We start from the raw sequence: 16,689 nt of genomic DNA on the forward strand, positions 1-16,689 counted from the left end.
CCTCTGCCATTTGAGCTGAGTCACCGATAGCAGTAGTAGGTTTTTTATCCTCTATTAGGACCAGCACTAGAGGGTCCTGGGATTAGAAGGGAATTGGACATTTTGTCACTGAATTTCACAGATATTTGCTGACAGCAGAGGAATGCTGAGACTCAGGAATCCTGGGTTCCATTCCAGATTCTGGAGGTAAGTGTGCTCTACGGGTACAGACTCTCTTCTGCCCATTCTCTTCACCAGCTTGACCCATTCTGCCCCATCCCTCCAACCAGTCACTCTCCTAGTTCTCTCTCTACCCCACCATAGCTCCTCATCCCAGTCCTATTCTCTTAACCTAATCTTTCCAGCCTCCATCCTCAGACTTCTGCTCCTAGTCCTAGTCTTGCCCCTACAGGCTTCTTGCCAGCGGCTCCTTGCCCAGCCAGTCCCAGTTCCTCCCTCTCTCCTTGACTTGTCTCTCCCTGCCTCCCCAGCCTCCAGTTGCCTGCCCACATTGTCTCTCTACTGGCTCCCAGTTCCAGTGTCCCTTCCTGCCCTTCTCATCTAATGTGTCCTCTCCTCCCCCAGCTCCTTGGTTTAGTATCTTTATCCAGCCAGGCCCAGCTCTCCCCCTGCATCCTGGCTGTTTGTCAAATCTCTCTACTTTCTCCTACCCCATTATTTCCCAGTCTCTTTGCCCTATCAGTCCCACCTCCCGCTCCTTATCAGATTTTCTTCCGCCTGTCTCACCTCCCAGCCTTTAGTCCCTGCAATGCCTTAGGTCTGTTTTTTGTCCAGGCTGCATCTGAATTAGAGGGCTTCCTCCCCCATGCTGCTTGGGTACCTGCCTATAATTGCAGGCCAATGAATATTTCCAGTACAGACTTGGTAGAGTATTCTCCTGGAAAAAAAAACATTCAATGCATTTTCTATTTTGTATCATTAATGATTGATTTACCTCTCTTTCTTTTTCAAGTGCATGAACTCTTTTCATTTTTGCTACTTTCTGTCGAGCTTGGCGAGAGCGACGCACTGAAGGTCTAGGCAGTGAAGAGGGTTGATAAGACCTAGATGAAGAGGTGGCTGTTGGAGGACAAGATGTAGGAGACCTAGAAAATGTGAGCATTATGTAAAGAACCTAAATACGAAACATCTTGAAAGTTATCTCAGATCTGCAACGCTGAATGCTTAAACCAATGAAAGAGTTAAGAAAACAAAACCTCCTAGACCACACACATGAATGCAAGTTATAAAGCCATATCCATTATTTCAGGAAAAAATTATTAGAAATGTTTAAAAACAGAAAATTCTATTTTAGTTCTAAATCCTCAGAATCCTTTCTTTATATCAGGAGCCCCACTTCTCTTAATACATCCCATAATTCTTCCGCATAGCAGAGCCCAGAGGTATTAGTGTCCCCAGATACAGCTTGCATGAGATCAGAGTGCACACATCAGACCTCAAAGATGGTATAATGGGTGCATCAGGCAATCTGGTAATTGTGTTGTTTCTGATACACAGATCTTCCTCACAATCCCGTCCCAAGGCCTCTAAGGTTCCTCTCTTGTGGCTATGTTCCAGACCTCACAGAGGTTACAATTTTGCAGACTGTGCCTAACTAAATAGTCTTTCCAAAAAACCAGAAGCCTCAGGGTTCACTGAAGCAGTATGTTTACACTGCAAAGAAGAACCCACAGTGCTGAGTGTCAGAGGCCAGGTCAATTGACTTGGGCTTGCAGGACTCAGGCTGTGAGGCTAAAAATAGCTGTGTATACAACCCCACTTGGGCTAGAACTGAGTGTCTGAAACCCTGGGAGGCGAGAGGGTCTCAGAGCTCAGATTGCAGCTTGAGCAGGAATGTCTACACAGCTATTTTTAACCCCACAGGAAAAGCTCTGCATGCCTGAGTCAACTGACCCAGGCTCTGAGATTCAGTGCCAGGGTTTTTTCTCTGCAGTGTAGACATACCCAAATACTTCAAACTTGAGTTTCTAGAACTAGCTTACCTTTCTTGGAGTCAAGGTACCAAAACAAAACAAAACAAAACTACACCGTTCTGCAAAAAAAAATGAATACTTCCAGTTTTTCAAGCTCTCTTTTATCTCCTTTGTTTATCACCAAACTTTCCTTAAAAAAACCCAAGAAGCACACAAATGTATTCAGGCCATATTAGTTCAGTTTTGTTAAAATTAGAAAAACTTTTCTTTAAAAAATCAGAGTTGTGATACAAATGGAAGTATAGCACCACTGTTTCTCTATAATTTAGCTTTTGCCTACTAGGGTTGCCAGGAGACTGGTTTTCAACCAGAATGCCCTGGCGGCTCTGGTCAGCATTGCTGACCGGGCTGCTAAAAGTCTGGTTGGTGCAGCAAGAATAAGGCATTTCCAGTGTAGATTGTTACATCAGTGGGTGCCTAACACAATCAACATATTAATGATTTGTTTAAAAGTAATATTGAATTTTCCTCTTCCTAGGAAACGAACTATTGAGGGATAGTTTTGATTTTGAAAATGATTTTTTAAATTGTATTTTTATGAAATTAATAAGATAACCATGATACTCTGGATGACTCAAGAGGCTGCTAATGCGATGCAGAGCCTCTCAGCTATGCTGTAAATTCAAATCCAAAGCAGCAGCTTGATCCAACTCCACTAAACTCTTAAGGGCTTGTCTACACAGCTTTGCAGTTTAGACTAAAGGGGTATGTATCACAGCATGCAGTAGCATGTTGTGCTGTAACTCCCCTGATATACATCCTGGTGTTAATGTGTACCTAGTTCACATTAACTTAGTCCTGGTTCACATTCACTTAGTCCTTAGAGGAATATGTTAATATGAACTAGATATCTTTTAATTTATAGATTCATAGATTCTAGGGTCAGAAGGGACCAATGTGATCATCTAGTCCGACCCCCTGCACAAAGCAGGCCACAGAACCCTACCCATCCACTTCTATAACAAACCCCTAACCTATGCCTGAGTTATTGAAGTCTTCAAATTGTGGTTTGAAGACCTCAAGCTGCAGAGAATCCACCAGCAAGTGACCCAGGCCCCATGCTGCAAGGGAAGGCGAAAAACCTCCAGGGCCTCTGCCAATCTGCCCTGGAGGAAAATTCCTTCCTGACCCCAAATATGGCGATCAGCTAAACCCTGAGCATGTGGGCAAGACTCACCAGCCAACACTCAGGAAAGAATTTTCTACAGTAACTCAGATCCCATCCCATCCAACAGCACCACCAGCAGCCACGTGGGGGAGTTACAGCACAACACGCTAGTGCAGAGGTTCTCAAACTGTGGTCCATGGCCCTCTGGGGTCCTTGAGCTCCATTCAGATGTTCTGCAGATAGTTCCCTCTAAGGTGAGTGCCTGGGCAGTCGCACACAAAGGAATGAAGGGCCACACACCTAATTAGTGGAGCCATGCAGGCATGGCTTCATTAATTAGGTACCCGGACCCTGGAGAAGATGTACATATAAGGTAAGGGGGTGGTCTTGGGGGGAATAGGGAGTAGGTGGGAGGAGGCAGTGGGGGTGGGGCGAATTTGGAACTTGCAGGGCTGCAATGGCCAGAGAAAGAGGTGACTTTTCCCAGCTCGGGGAGAGATGGCCCTCCTTCCCAGCCTCATCCCTGTGGCTGTTGTGGCGGGGGAGAGACCTCCTTCCTTCCCAGCCCAGATTGGTGGCTGTCGTGGCGGGGGAGACCCCCCTCCTTCCCAGCCCCAGTTCCAGGGCTGCCACAGTGGGGGGGAGAGGGCACAGCCATCACATTAGAAAGGTAAGGCTACTGATATTAAAATGAGTTGTGTGCTTTTATTTGTAGAACAAAAAGACTTTAATAATAATTAGTTTTTTTTAATATAGAGCTTTTATCTAAAGCGTTTTACAATAGTTAGCTAACGGTACAAACAACATTTGGAAAGATCATTAAGTGGTCTGCCAAGACCCTCAGCAATTTTCAAGTGGTCTGCGAAAAAAAATGGTTGAGAACCACTGCACTAATGGATGTTGCAATTCACAGCTCCATGCTCCAAACTGTGGGGCCATATAGACATAGTCTAAGACTCCCTTGACCTTCACAAGGAGTTGGACTGCATGGTTGCCAGTTGCCATGAACAGAAAGCTGTTCAGTGGGCTATGTGATCTCATTCTAATTATTGATGCACAGATGACCGCACTAGAAGATTACCAGTTGTGGCATTAATTGACACCCTTGCTAGCAGTGTCAACAAGCTATGTACCTTGTAAGTGAGCTATTCAATTATGCAAAGGAATGGGGTTGAATGCAGGGAGGGAGTGGCATAAGAACTCTGGAATTAAAGCTGGGGATTGCTGTGGATGAAAGATAAGGAGGTGGTAGTTAAATTAATGCATTTAACTAAACAAAAGTGTCAATAAAAGCATGACTAGTTCGATGTGTGTCATCAAGTGGATTACTTTGTTTGCATGACATGTATTTCTTTCACCCTTCATCTGCCTTTATAATTTTAGATTATAAACTCTGCAGTGCAGAGACTGTCATCATCTGTGTTGGGGGAAGCAGCTAAGCATACAGGGTGTGCCACAACCTAAATAATAAAAGTGACAGCTGAATGGGAATAGATATCCAACTACCATTTCACCTAGTAGACCTGGTCCCTTCGAAATACTTGAGGTATGTTGGTGGGGAATCTGAGGGTATGACACTTGCAGCTGTACAGCGCTAGGAGTTAAACCTGTCTTCGTACAGCTGAGTAGGGGAAGTGCTGCAGTCTGTCCACACTGAAAGCGACCAGCGCACTGTCATGGCCACTTTTGCAGCATCTGGAGTGGCATTGGGAGCGGTGCATTATGGGCAGCTATCCCAGTGTTCAAGTGGCTGCAACATGCTTTTCAAAAGGTGGGGAGCGGGGGGGCTGGAGTGTGACAGGGAGAGTCGGGGAGAGAGAGAGTGGATTTTTGGAGCCGACACTGTGTAAGCAGCTGCCTTGCAAGTTCCGACCCCCTCCCCCACCTCCTCTCACTCCACTGAAAGCAAACAGTAACTGTTTTTTTCCCCTCACAGACCAGATAAGCAGCTGCGTCGAAACGGACCCCCCCTCCCTCCCACGCACCGTGCTGCTTCTCTCCTCAAGCCCCCTCCTTCTCCCCTCTTCAAGCAAACACTAGCTGTGGGCGTTCTAAAGGGAGCCCCCCTTCCTCTGCCCATTCACAGCAAACAGGAGCTGTTTGTGTTTTTGATAACCAGCTCCGGAGCCCAGAGTTCACAACAAAACAAAGAGAGTAATCTTCACTTAAAAGGATTATGGGAAGCTTCCGGAGGTCAGTCACAGCGTACTAAGATTACTCCCTGTTTACACTGGCACCCGAGCGCTGCAGCAGCAGTGCTATTCTTTTTATTCTTCTCGTGGAGGTGGAGTACAAGCAGCGCTAGAGCCACGGAGATACAGCACTCTATGTGCCTTGCCAATGTGGACAGGGAGTGAGTTACACTGCTATAAAGCCACCAACAGCACTGTAACTCTCAAGTGTAGCCAAGGCCATAGGGAAGTTTGCATGATCACTGCCTTTACCTATGCTGTGAACTACTGGTTGAACAGATGACTTCATACTTCATGGCTGTCAATACAGTAATATAGCTGAGACTATGCTAGGGGACAGGCAGAGGCCTGCCAATTTTGACAGTATTCCTTTAATTAAAATGAAAAAAGCTGAAAAAAAACAGTTAACTATAAAAAGACCAGAAAGGGAAGTTTAAAAAAGGATGTGCTAACAATCAATGCAAGAATGACATGACTCAGTGTTTGTGTTTTCCATTTCAGTGAACATACGTAGAGAAAAGATTTTGAGTAAGGCCTCTTTTAAAATCAAGTAGATGTGTGATTTAAAAAGAGTATATCAAGACATGCCAGCCCCTTGGCATTGACTCTAATTATTTCCCAGTATAAGTTAGTGAGAAACACATTTGATGTTTAATGGTAGAAGTTACAAAATGGTAGCAGTTGTTTTAAATAGGAATATAAAAGAAAATCCAATTTTCTCCACTATACTGTACGTTGAGATTTGTGGTACATATTTGTTGTTATATGGCCAGTAAATGATCATGCAAATCTTTTTCTACTAAAAATGAAAATGTTGACTCGTTGGACAATCTCTAAAACAATATTATTTAGTGGATAACACAAAGCATTAGGAGTATCTCCGAGGTTCTATCCTTGACTCCATACTGACTTCGTGTATGAACTTTGGCAAGTCACTAAACTCCTCTCTGCCAGTTTACCCATATGTAAAATGGGGATAATTTTACCACTGGTGTTTTGTAAACATTAATTAATACATATTTTGAGATCCTTAAAATAAAGTACAAAGTATAGAAATTCAAAATAAAAATTAAGCTTGTTATTGTGGATAAGTTGTTGGGTATTTTTTTACCTGACTCGAGAAACAGTCATGAGTTGATCATGCCGTAGCTCTTCATTCTGTGGCCTCAGGAGCAGAAATGTCAGTTTCTCCTTAAGTGGGTTTGACAGTGTCCCAGACTGTGCATAATCCATTATGTCATACATAATCATTGTCCTGGGAAAGTTTTCCAGAGACAGTTTTCTCCAGCAGTTATCCCTGCCACCAAAATATGCTGGGGTCTCATCCAGGTTACTGATATACTATAAAGCCACAAAATATGAATATTAATATTTATAAAAAATGCATGAAACCTAATTCATTTTATGAGGTCCCAAGTCTCCCCTATTCATATTTTTCTCATCCTCATTAACCATTTTAATGATGAACTTGCATATTAAAGAAAACCTTATTCAGACGGTTGGTTAAATCAAATGGTTGGAACCCCTGAAATGACCTACTCTGTCATCGTATTGTATTCCTATAATACAATGAAATCTGTTCTCTGGATATCTGTATCTACATCCATTACATAAATTTACATATAATTATAATATAATCACTAAATTTAAACTGGTCACAAAAATATGCATATGTACATTAATAGCCTGAGTTCCTTCACTGCTCTATACTAACAAATATTACTTGAAATTAGAGTATTTTTTATAGCCATCTTTACGTGTTACTGTCCTTCTTAGATATGGGTGCCATAGCCAGTCATCCACGATTTGGCCCTAATTTTTTAAATATAGGAATTAACCAGAAAAGGTTTCACTGCACTACTCAAGCATCAGTACTTCTTGGTGATGATTCTTCTCTCAGGGTACGTCTACACTACGGGATTATTCCGATTTTACATAAACCGGTTTTGTAAAACAGATTGTATGAAGTCGAGTGCACACAGCCACACTAGGCACATTAATTCGGCAGTGTGCGTCCATGGTCCGAGGCTAGCGTTGATTTCTTGAGTATTGCACTATAGGTAGCTATCCCATAGTTCCCGCAGTCTCCCCCGCCCCTTGGAATTCTGGGTTGAGATCCCAGTGCCTGATGGGGCAAAAATCATTGTCACGGGTGGTTCTGGGTACAGACTCACCCCTTCCCTCCCTGAAAGCAGCAGACAACCGTTTTGTGCCTTTTTTCCTGGGTGAACTGAGCAGACGCCATAGCACAGCAAGCATGGTCCCTGCTCAGATCAATACCGCAATCGTGGACGTTGTAAACACCTCGCGCATTCTCATGCAGTCTATGCTGAACCGGGACCTGCAAAGCCAGGCAAGGATGAGGAGGCGGCTACGGCAGCGCAGCGACAAGAGTGATGAGGACATGGACACAGAATTCTCTCAAACCGCGGGCCCCTGCGCTTTGGAGATCCTGTTGGTAATGGGGCAGGTTCTAGCTATTGAACGCCAATTTTGGGCCCGGGAAACAAGCACAGACTGGTGGGACCGCATAGTTTTGCAGGTGTGGGACGATTCGCAGTGGCTGCGAAACTTTCGCATGCGTAAGGGCACTTTCATGGAACATTGTGACTTGCTTTCCCCTGCCCAGAAACGCCATAATACCAAGATGAAAGCAGCCCTCACAGTTGAGAAGCGAGTGGCAATAGCCCTCTGGAAGCTTGCAACGCCAGACAGCTACCGGTCATTCGGGAATCAATTTGGAGTGGGAAAATCTACTGTGGGGGCTGCTGTGATGCAAGTAGCCAAAGCAATCATTAAGCTGCTGCTACGAAAGGTTGTGACTCTGGGAAATGTGCAGGTCATAGTGGATGGCTTTGCTGCAATGGGATTCCCTAACTGTGGGGGGGCAGTAGATGGAACCCATATCACTATCTTGGCACCGGAGCACCAGGGCACCCAGTATGTAAACCGCAAGGGGTACTTTTCAATGGTGCAGCAAGCACTGGTGGATCACAAGGGACATTTCACCAACATCCACGAGGGATGGCCAAGAAGGGTTCATGACGCTTGCGTCTTCAAGAACACTACTCTGTTTAAATGGCTGTAGCAAGGGAATTACTTCCCAGACCAGGAAATAACCATTGGGGATGTTGAAATGCCTGTAGTTATCCTGGGGGACCCAGCCTACCCCTTGATGCCATGGTTCATGAAGCCATACACAGGCAGCCTGGACAGTAGTCAGGAGCTGTTCAACTACAGGCTGAGCAAGTGCAGAATGGTGGTAGAATGTGCATTTGGCCGTTTTTAAAGGCACGCTGGCACACATTACTGACTCGCTCAGACCTCAGCCAAACCAATGTCCCCTTTGTTATTGCTGCTTGCTGTGTGCACTACAATCTCTGTGAGAGTAAGGGGGAGACCTTTATGGCGGGGTGGGAGGCTGAGGCAAATCACCTGGCTGCTGATTACGTGCAGCCAGACATCAGGGTGATTAAAAGAGCACACCAGGAAGTGGTGCGCATCAGAGAAGCTTTGAAAATGAGTTTCATCATGGGCCAGGGTATGGTGTAACTGTTGTTCTTCTTCGAGTGATTGCTCATATCCATTCCAGTTAGGTGTGCGCGCCGCGCGTGCACATTCGTCGGAAAACTTTTACCCTAGCAACTCAGTGGGCCGGCAGGTCGCCCCCTAGAGTGGCGCCATCATGGCGCTTGATATATACCCCTGCCGGCCCACCCGCTCCTCAGTTCCTTCTTACCGCCCGTGTCGGTCGTTGGAACAGTGGAGCGCGGCTTAGCTGACCTCCACTTCCCTAGCTACTCGTAGTTCTCGTATATAGTTATGCAGTTATAATCCTTTTATATATATATTTGTATAGTTATACGTTTTTTCTTTGCTAACATAGTTAGTTTAGTAATAGTTAGCGGGGTTCAGGAAGTAGCCTCTTCCATGAACCCGGTGCCGGAGCCCATGCACAGCTCACCGGGTTTTAAAATGGGCTCGGCCTGCCAGAAGCCGATGCAGAAGGGAGATCCACACGACTCCTGTTTGAAGTGCCTCAGGGAATCACACTTGACAGCTAAGTGCCCCATTTGCAAGGCTTTTAAGCCGAGAACAAAAAGGAGCGGGACTTTCACTTACCCCTCCACCTTTGGCGCCGAGCGATGATCAAGCGGCTGGCAGAAGCGCCTCCTCGGCACCGGACCCCGCCGGTACTGCCAAGGCCTTTTGGCACCGGCCGTCGCCGGCACTGAAGTCGACTCGGCACCGCTCCCTTCCTCCGAGGTCGAGAGAGCCTACAATTCCTGCTGGTGCCTGACGGCTCCCCGGCACGCGCCGTGGTTGAGCCCCCTGCTCCTGCTGCTTCCGTGCCACCTGCATCGCAGCCAGAGAGCTCGTCTAAGTCGGATTGCCCGGCACCGACACCTGCAGAGGCACCGATGACATCGGCACCGTCGATTCCAGTCCCCCAGGGCCATTGAATCCGGTGCCTGACAGCTCCCCGGCACGCGCTGTGGTAGAGCTTACTGCTCCTGCTGCTTCCGTGCCAACTGCACCGCAGCCAGAGAGCTCGTCTAAGTCGGATCGCCCGGCACCGACACCTGCTGAGGCACCGACGACGTCGGCACCGTCGATCCAGGTCCCACAAGGGCCGTAGAATCCGGTGCCTGACGGCTCCCCGGCACGCGCCGTGGTTGAGCTACTGCTCCTGCTGCTTCCGTGCCAACGGCACCGCAGCCAGAGAGCTCGTCTAAGTCGGATCGCCTGGCACCGACACCTGCTGCGGCACCGACGACGTCGGCACCGTCGATCCCGGTCCCACAAGGGCCGTGGAATCCGGTGCCTGACGGCTCCCCGGCACGCGCCGTGGTTGAGCTACTGCTCCTGCTGCTTCCGTGCCAACGGCACCGCAGCCAGAGAGCTCGTCTAAGTCGGATCGCCCGGCACCGACACCTGCTGCGGCACCGACGACGTCGGCACCGTCGATCCCGGTCCCACAAGGGCCGTAGAATCCGGTGCCTGACGGCTCCCCGGCACGCGCCGTGGTTGAGCTACTGCTCCTGCTGCTTCCGTACCAACGGCACCGCAGCCAGAGAGCTCGTCTAAGTCGGATTGCCCAGCACCGACACCTCTGAGGCACCGACAACGTCGGCACCGTCGATTCCAGTCCCACAAGGGCCGTAGAATCCGGTGCCTGACGGCTCCCCGGCACGCGCCGTGGTTGAGCTACTGCTCCTGCTGCTTCCGTACCAACGGCACCGCAGCCAGAGAGCTCGTCTAAGTCGGATTGCCCAGCACCGACACCTCTGAGGCACCGACAACGTCGGCACCGTCGATTCCAGTCCCACAAGGGCCGTAGAATCCGGTGCCTGACGGCTCCCCGGCACGCGCCGTGGTTGAGCTTATTGCTCCTGCTGCTTCCGTGCCAACGGCACCGCAGCCAGACAGCTCATCTAACTCGGATCACCCGGCACCGACGCCTACCGAAGCTCTGACGACCTCGGTGCCATCGATCCCGGTCCCACGAGGGCCGTCGAATCCGGTGCCTGACAGCTCCCCAGTATGCACTGTGGTTGAGCCTGCTGTTCCCTCCACGCTGGAGACATTACCAACGGCGAGGGATCTCATTACCATGACAGAGTCGATGCTGCCTGACCCCGGCACCGCCGGTGCGGGTAATACAGTCTCTTCATGTGACTGTCCTCTGTCAGCACAGCAGAGCGGCACCGTTCATGATCACGGTCCCGCAGACACTCCAGATCCTGTCGGCACGCCCGACACCACTTGCAGTCCCGGTGCTGTTTTCCTCATCGGTACTGGTCGCACTCGCTGCACCGGTCGGTATCCCGTTCGCCGACCCGCTATCGGCACCATTCCGACTCCCGGCACCGCGACAGGTACCTTGACTCCTGTAGCCTCTCCCCGAGCCTCGAGATCTCGGTCGACCTCCAGGCACCATTCTGGTTGCGGGTCTGGATCTCGTTCCAGGTACCGGTACGCCTCCCGGTGCCGGTTCCCGGTGCCGAGTTGGGCAAGGTCCGATAGAGTCAGAGACTCTGCCTGTGCCTTCTTTTAGTACCTCCATGGCCATCCGGACACGCATCCGTGTCATCCCACATGCGCAGATCTTATGCTCAGGACCACGATTCTGATATGATGGCCAGCGGGCGCCAGCCCCGAAACCGAAAGAGGCTTGGCGAATGAACCTGTTTGGCCGCCAGGTGTACTCTGCAGAGGCCCTGCAGCTCTGGGTAGCAAAGCAACAAGCCTTGCTTAGCTGCGATAATTATAGCACCTGGGTGAAGGTAGTTTAGTTTATGGAGTTTCTCCCTCAAAACTCCCGCCAAGAGTTCGCTGCCGTCTTGGAGGACGGGGGGGAAAAAAAAAAAAGGTACCCAGAGCGTCCCTCCAGGCCTCGTTGGACGCAGCAGACTCTGCAGCCAGGACTCTGGCCTTTGGTGTCGCCATGAGGTGCATCTCATGGCTTCAGGTTTCAAACCTCCGGCCGGAGCTGCAGTATGCCATTCAGGATTTACCCTTTGTTGGTAAAGGCCTTTCGCGGCAAAGACAGTCCCAGGCTGCCAAGCCTGATGGACAATAGGGTCCTAATGCGCTCTCTCAGCATGCATATGCCAGCGACCAAACGCAGGCCTTTCTGTCCCCAGCCGCCGTACTCTGTGCCTAGCCAGAGACAGGACTTTGGCAAACGGCGAGGCCAAGGTGGTCGCAGACGAACGTCAGGACCCCTAAAGAGCCAAGGTTAAGGTCCCTCGCAATTACCACTGGGACCAAAGACGAACCTTCCAAGGTGCGCCTGAGGGCGGTGTACCAGTCACAGGCCGGGATCCCAATCCCGCTTTCTCCTGGCGTGGCCCCAGTTAATTTCAGATCGCTGGATCCTGCGCACGGTGGAGCATAGGTACCACCTCTAATTTGTTCCAGCCCTGTCCCCCCTTCAGGGACCCCTCTCACGAGCAATTCCTCGTACAAGAGGTGCAGACGCCGATGGACGAAAGGGGCAAGGGGTTTTACTCCCGTTATGCCCTAGTCCCCCACTCGAACGCAGGTCTCAGACCTTCCTAGTTCTGCACGGACTCAACCGTTTTAGGATAAGGTTGAAGTTCCTCACGGTATCCCTGGGAACCATTATTCCATCCTTGCCTCCTGGGGGCTACTATGCCGCCCTGGATATGAAGGACGCGTACTTTCGCAACGCCATCTTCCCTCCGCACAGGAGATACCTCCGCTTTCTAGCCAACTGTCAGTACTTCTGGTTTACGGCCATAGTCGCCGCCTACCTTCGCTGATGTCGGATATGCGTTTTTCCGTATCTGGACGATTCGCTTATCCGAGGAGACTCTGAGACACAAACCACTCAGCGCGTGGGCATCGTCACGGTCTTATTCACAGGTCAAGGCCTGATGATTACTATAGAGCAATCCACTCTGGTTCCCACGCAGAGGTTGGACTTCCTAGGAGCTATCCTGGTCTCCTACCTAGCCGGAGCCTGCTTATCACAACTGCGGTTTTAGGCGATGGCAACAATCATCTGAGGTCTGCAGGCTTTCCCAACGACCTCGGCTCGTACTTGTCTCAGTCTCCTGGGTCAATGGTTGCCCGCAAGTTTGTAACCAAACACGCTAAGCTCCGCCTCCGTCCTCTCCAAGTCCGGCTCACCTCGGCGTACCACCCGGACAGGGAGCCAATGGTCATGGTAGTCACCGTTCCCTCGAGCACCTTAGGCTCCCTAGAGTGGTGGCTAACTCCCTCCCTGGTGTGGGCAGGGATGCGGTTTCATCCGCCCCAGCCCTCACTGCCCCTGACGACGGACGCGTCATCTCTCTGCTCAAGTGCTCATGGTCACCTCCGAGCTTAAGGCCTTTGGTCTTCTCGGGAGCTGGCATTCCACATCAATGCCCCAAAAATGAGAGTAGTCCGCCTGGCGTGCCAGGGGTTCCAGCGGCAGCTGCGAGGCTGTTGTATCTCGGTGTTTACAGCCAACACAGCGGCCATGTGCTTCATAAATATCCAGGGAGGGACATGGTCCTCCCCCCTTTTGTCAGGAGGCCATCCATTTCCGGGACTTTTGCATGGTCCACTCGATGGAGCTGGTGACGTCCTTTCTCCCAGGCGTTCGGAACGTCTTGGCGCTTTGACTCAGCAGGTCTTTCCTGTCTTACGAGTGATCACTCTGCCCCATGTGAGGCGTTCTGCTTTCCAGAAGCGGAGATGTTTCCTCACATAGACCTGTTCGCTCACCGAGAGAGCAGAAAATGCCAGTTGTTCTGCTCCTTCCAAGGTCTCTCTTCGGGATCGATCTTGGACGCATTCCTGATGCCGTGGAAAGGCCAACTCCATTATGCCTTCCCACTGTTCCCACTGGTTCATTAGGTCCTGCTCAAACTCCGCAGGGGCAGAGCGCGCATCATCATGATCACTCCAGAGTGGTCCAGGCAGCACTGATATACCACGTTCCTCGGCCTGTCAATAACAGACCCAATTACCCTGCCACCCCACCCAGACCTCATCACTCAGGGCAACGACAGGCTTCGTCACTCGGACCTGCAGCCTCTTCGCCTCACGGTGTGGCTGCTGCGTAACTGAGCCGGGGTGACAGGAAGCCTTCCACCTGGTCAACGTACCGGGCCAGGTGGAAGCGTTTCTTCTACAGCTGCAATACGCTCGATCTTGCTCCTGCTGAGGTCTCGATCCCCTCTATTTGGCCTGCCTCTGGCCTTCAGCGGCAGGACCTGGCGGTATCATCGCTGAGGATACACTCAGCAGCCATCTCTACCTTCCAGCCAGGCTAAGGTGGACGTTCCGTGTTCTCACGCTCTATGGGTTCGAGATCCCTCAAGGGCTTGGAGAGCTTGCACCCTCGGGTGCGCCGCCCAGCCCCAACCTGGGACCTCAACCTAGTTTTAACCAGACTTATGTCTCCCCCAGTCGAGCCGTTCACGACTGGCCCTCTGATATACCTGTCTTGGACGACAACTTTCCTCGTAGCTGTTACATCGGCCAGACGGGTCTCCGAGCTCAGAGCTCTTACGGGGGTTCCGCCGTACACTAGGTTTCACAGAGACAAGGTGCAGTTATGACCGCACCCGGCTTTCCTCCCTAAGGTGGTTTCGGCCTTTCATGTTACCCACAGCTCAACGCAATGGGCACAACCGTTGCACTCCTTGGACATCTGTGGAGTGCTCGCATTTATATTGCGCTGCCAGAACCATTTCGTGAGGTGCCCCAGCTCTGTCACGGTAGCGGGCCAAAGGGAGGGCTTGCTTGTTTTCCTCTCAGAGGATCTCATCTTGGGTGATGGCGGACTTCCGCACTTGTTATGATTTGGCTCCTATTTCCCCAAGCCACATCATCGTACAGTCTACCAGGGCTCAGGCTTCATCTGCCGCCTTGCTGGCTCGTGTTCCTACCCATGAGATCTGTCGCGCAGCTCCATTGGTCCTCGGTCCATACCTTTGCTTCGCAGTATGCCCTGGTTCAACAGTCAAGAGATGCTGTAGCCTCTGGCTCAGCAGTTTTCATTCTGCCACATTTCACTCCGACCCCACCGCCTACGTAAGGCTTGGGATTCACCTAACTGGAATGGATATGAGCAATCACTCGAAGAAGAAAAGACGGTTACTCACCTTTGTAACTGTTGTTCTTCGAGATGTGTTGCTCATATCCATTCCACACCCGCCCTCCTTCCCCACTGTCGGAGTAGCCGGCAAGAAGGAACTGAGGAGCGGGTGGGCCGGCAGGGGTATATATCAAGCGCCATGATGGCGCCACTCTAGGGGGCGACCTGCCGGCCCACTGAGTTGCTAGGGTAAAAGTTTTCCGACGAATGTGCACGCGCGGCGCGCACACCTAACTGGAATGGATATGAGCAACACATCTCGAAGAACAACAGTTACAAAGGTGAGTAACCGTCTTTTTGTTTCCCCTTGATGAACCCCCCCTCCCTTGATTGACTCATTCCCTGTAAGCAACCCACCCTCCCCCTTCGATTACAGCTTGCTTAAGGAAATAAAGTCACTATCGTTTAAAAATCATGTATTCTTTATTAAAAAGTCATTATAAAAAGAGGGAGAGAAATGACAAGGTATCCCGAGTGTGGTTTGGGAGGAGGATAGGAGGGAAGGAAAAGGCTACTAAAAACATTTCAATGTAATGACAGCCTTTTGGTTGGGCTATCCACGGGGGTGGAGTGGGTGGGTGCACGAAGCCTTCCCCCACGCGTTCTTACACGTCTGGGTGAGGAAGACATGGAACATGGTGAGTGGTGAGGGTGGTTACACAGGGGCTGCAGCGGCACTCTGTGACCCCGCTGCTCTTCCTGAAGCTCCACCAGACGTTGGAGGATATGTTTGATCACGCGGCAACCCCAGCGTTGCATCCCGCCACCTTTGATCTTCCTGCCACCACCTCTCATCTCGAGCGTCTCTCCTATCCTCACGTCGGTCCCTCCTGTCCTCACGTTCACTGGCATCTTTCCTGTAATTTGATACCATGTCCTTCCACTCATTCAGATGAGCTCTTTCATTGCAGGTCACTTCCATAATTTCCAAGAACATTTTGTCTCGCGTCTTCTTTTTCCTCCGCCTTATCTGAGATAGCCTTCGGGCTGGAGTAGGGAGACTTGAAAAATGTGCAGCTGCATAAGGGAGGGAAAAAAGGGAGAGAAGTATTTAAAAAGATACATTTTACTGAACAATGGTTATACTCTTTCACAGTGAACAACACTACTCACCTTACATAGCACATGTGATTTCACTACAAGGTCGCATGGCTGGTATCATTGCTGGTATCATGGAAGATCACTGCTAATCACCCCCCTTCTCGCCCCCCCACCGCGTGGCTGGTAGCAGGGAAGATCCCTGATAGCCAAACGCGAAAAAGCTCAGCGTTATTCCCCTCCCCCCCGCTTGGCTACGTGCAAGGAAGGATTTCTTTTAAGCAACAGGCGAACAGCCCAGTAGGAATGGCCATCTCTGGCCCCTTACTTAAATTCCTGAATTTCAACCAGGTTACCATGAACAATATCACTCTCCTGAGAGTAACACAGTGCGATAAAGAACAGATGTTTCTTGAATGCCAGCAATCACCGGGACCATACGCAGCTATGCTTTGTCATGCAATGATACCCAATTACTTGCTACGTGCATGACATAGTAAAGTGTCCTACCATGGTGGATGGAATAAGGCTGCCTTGCCCAGAAACCTTCTGCAAAGGCTTTTGGAGTACCTCCAGGAGCGCTTCATGGAGATGTCCCTGGAGGATTTCCGCTCCATCCCCAGACATGTTAACAAACTTTTCCAATAACTGTACTGGCCGCGAATGCATCCCAAGTCCTCAGGGCAAAATCAATCATTAAAATATGCTTGCTTTTAAACCATGTTTTATATTTACAAAGGTGCACTCACCAGAGGTTGC

General features: G+C 50.1%; 1 protein-coding gene across 3 annotated transcripts in view; it reads right to left on the reverse strand.

Moving 5' to 3' along the window:
* The window catches only part of C1HXorf58 (chromosome 1 CXorf58 homolog), a 36,928-nt gene that overhangs the window by 3,471 nt on the left and 16,768 nt on the right, over positions 1-16,689 (reverse strand). For all 3 annotated transcript variants that reach the window (XM_050936658.1, XM_050936657.1, XM_050936660.1), the window contains 2 exons: positions 6,385-6,614; positions 935-1,085 (listed from right to left, as the gene is read on the reverse strand). In XM_050936658.1, coding sequence (XP_050792615.1) covers positions 935-1,085; positions 6,385-6,614 — 381 coding nt within the window. The remainder of the gene's footprint in view (positions 1-934; positions 1,086-6,384; positions 6,615-16,689) is intronic.

The sequence above is a fragment of the Gopherus flavomarginatus genome, chromosome 1, assembly GCF_025201925.1.
Source record: "Gopherus flavomarginatus isolate rGopFla2 chromosome 1, rGopFla2.mat.asm, whole genome shotgun sequence".
Lineage (NCBI taxonomy): Eukaryota > Metazoa > Chordata > Testudines > Testudinidae > Gopherus > Gopherus flavomarginatus.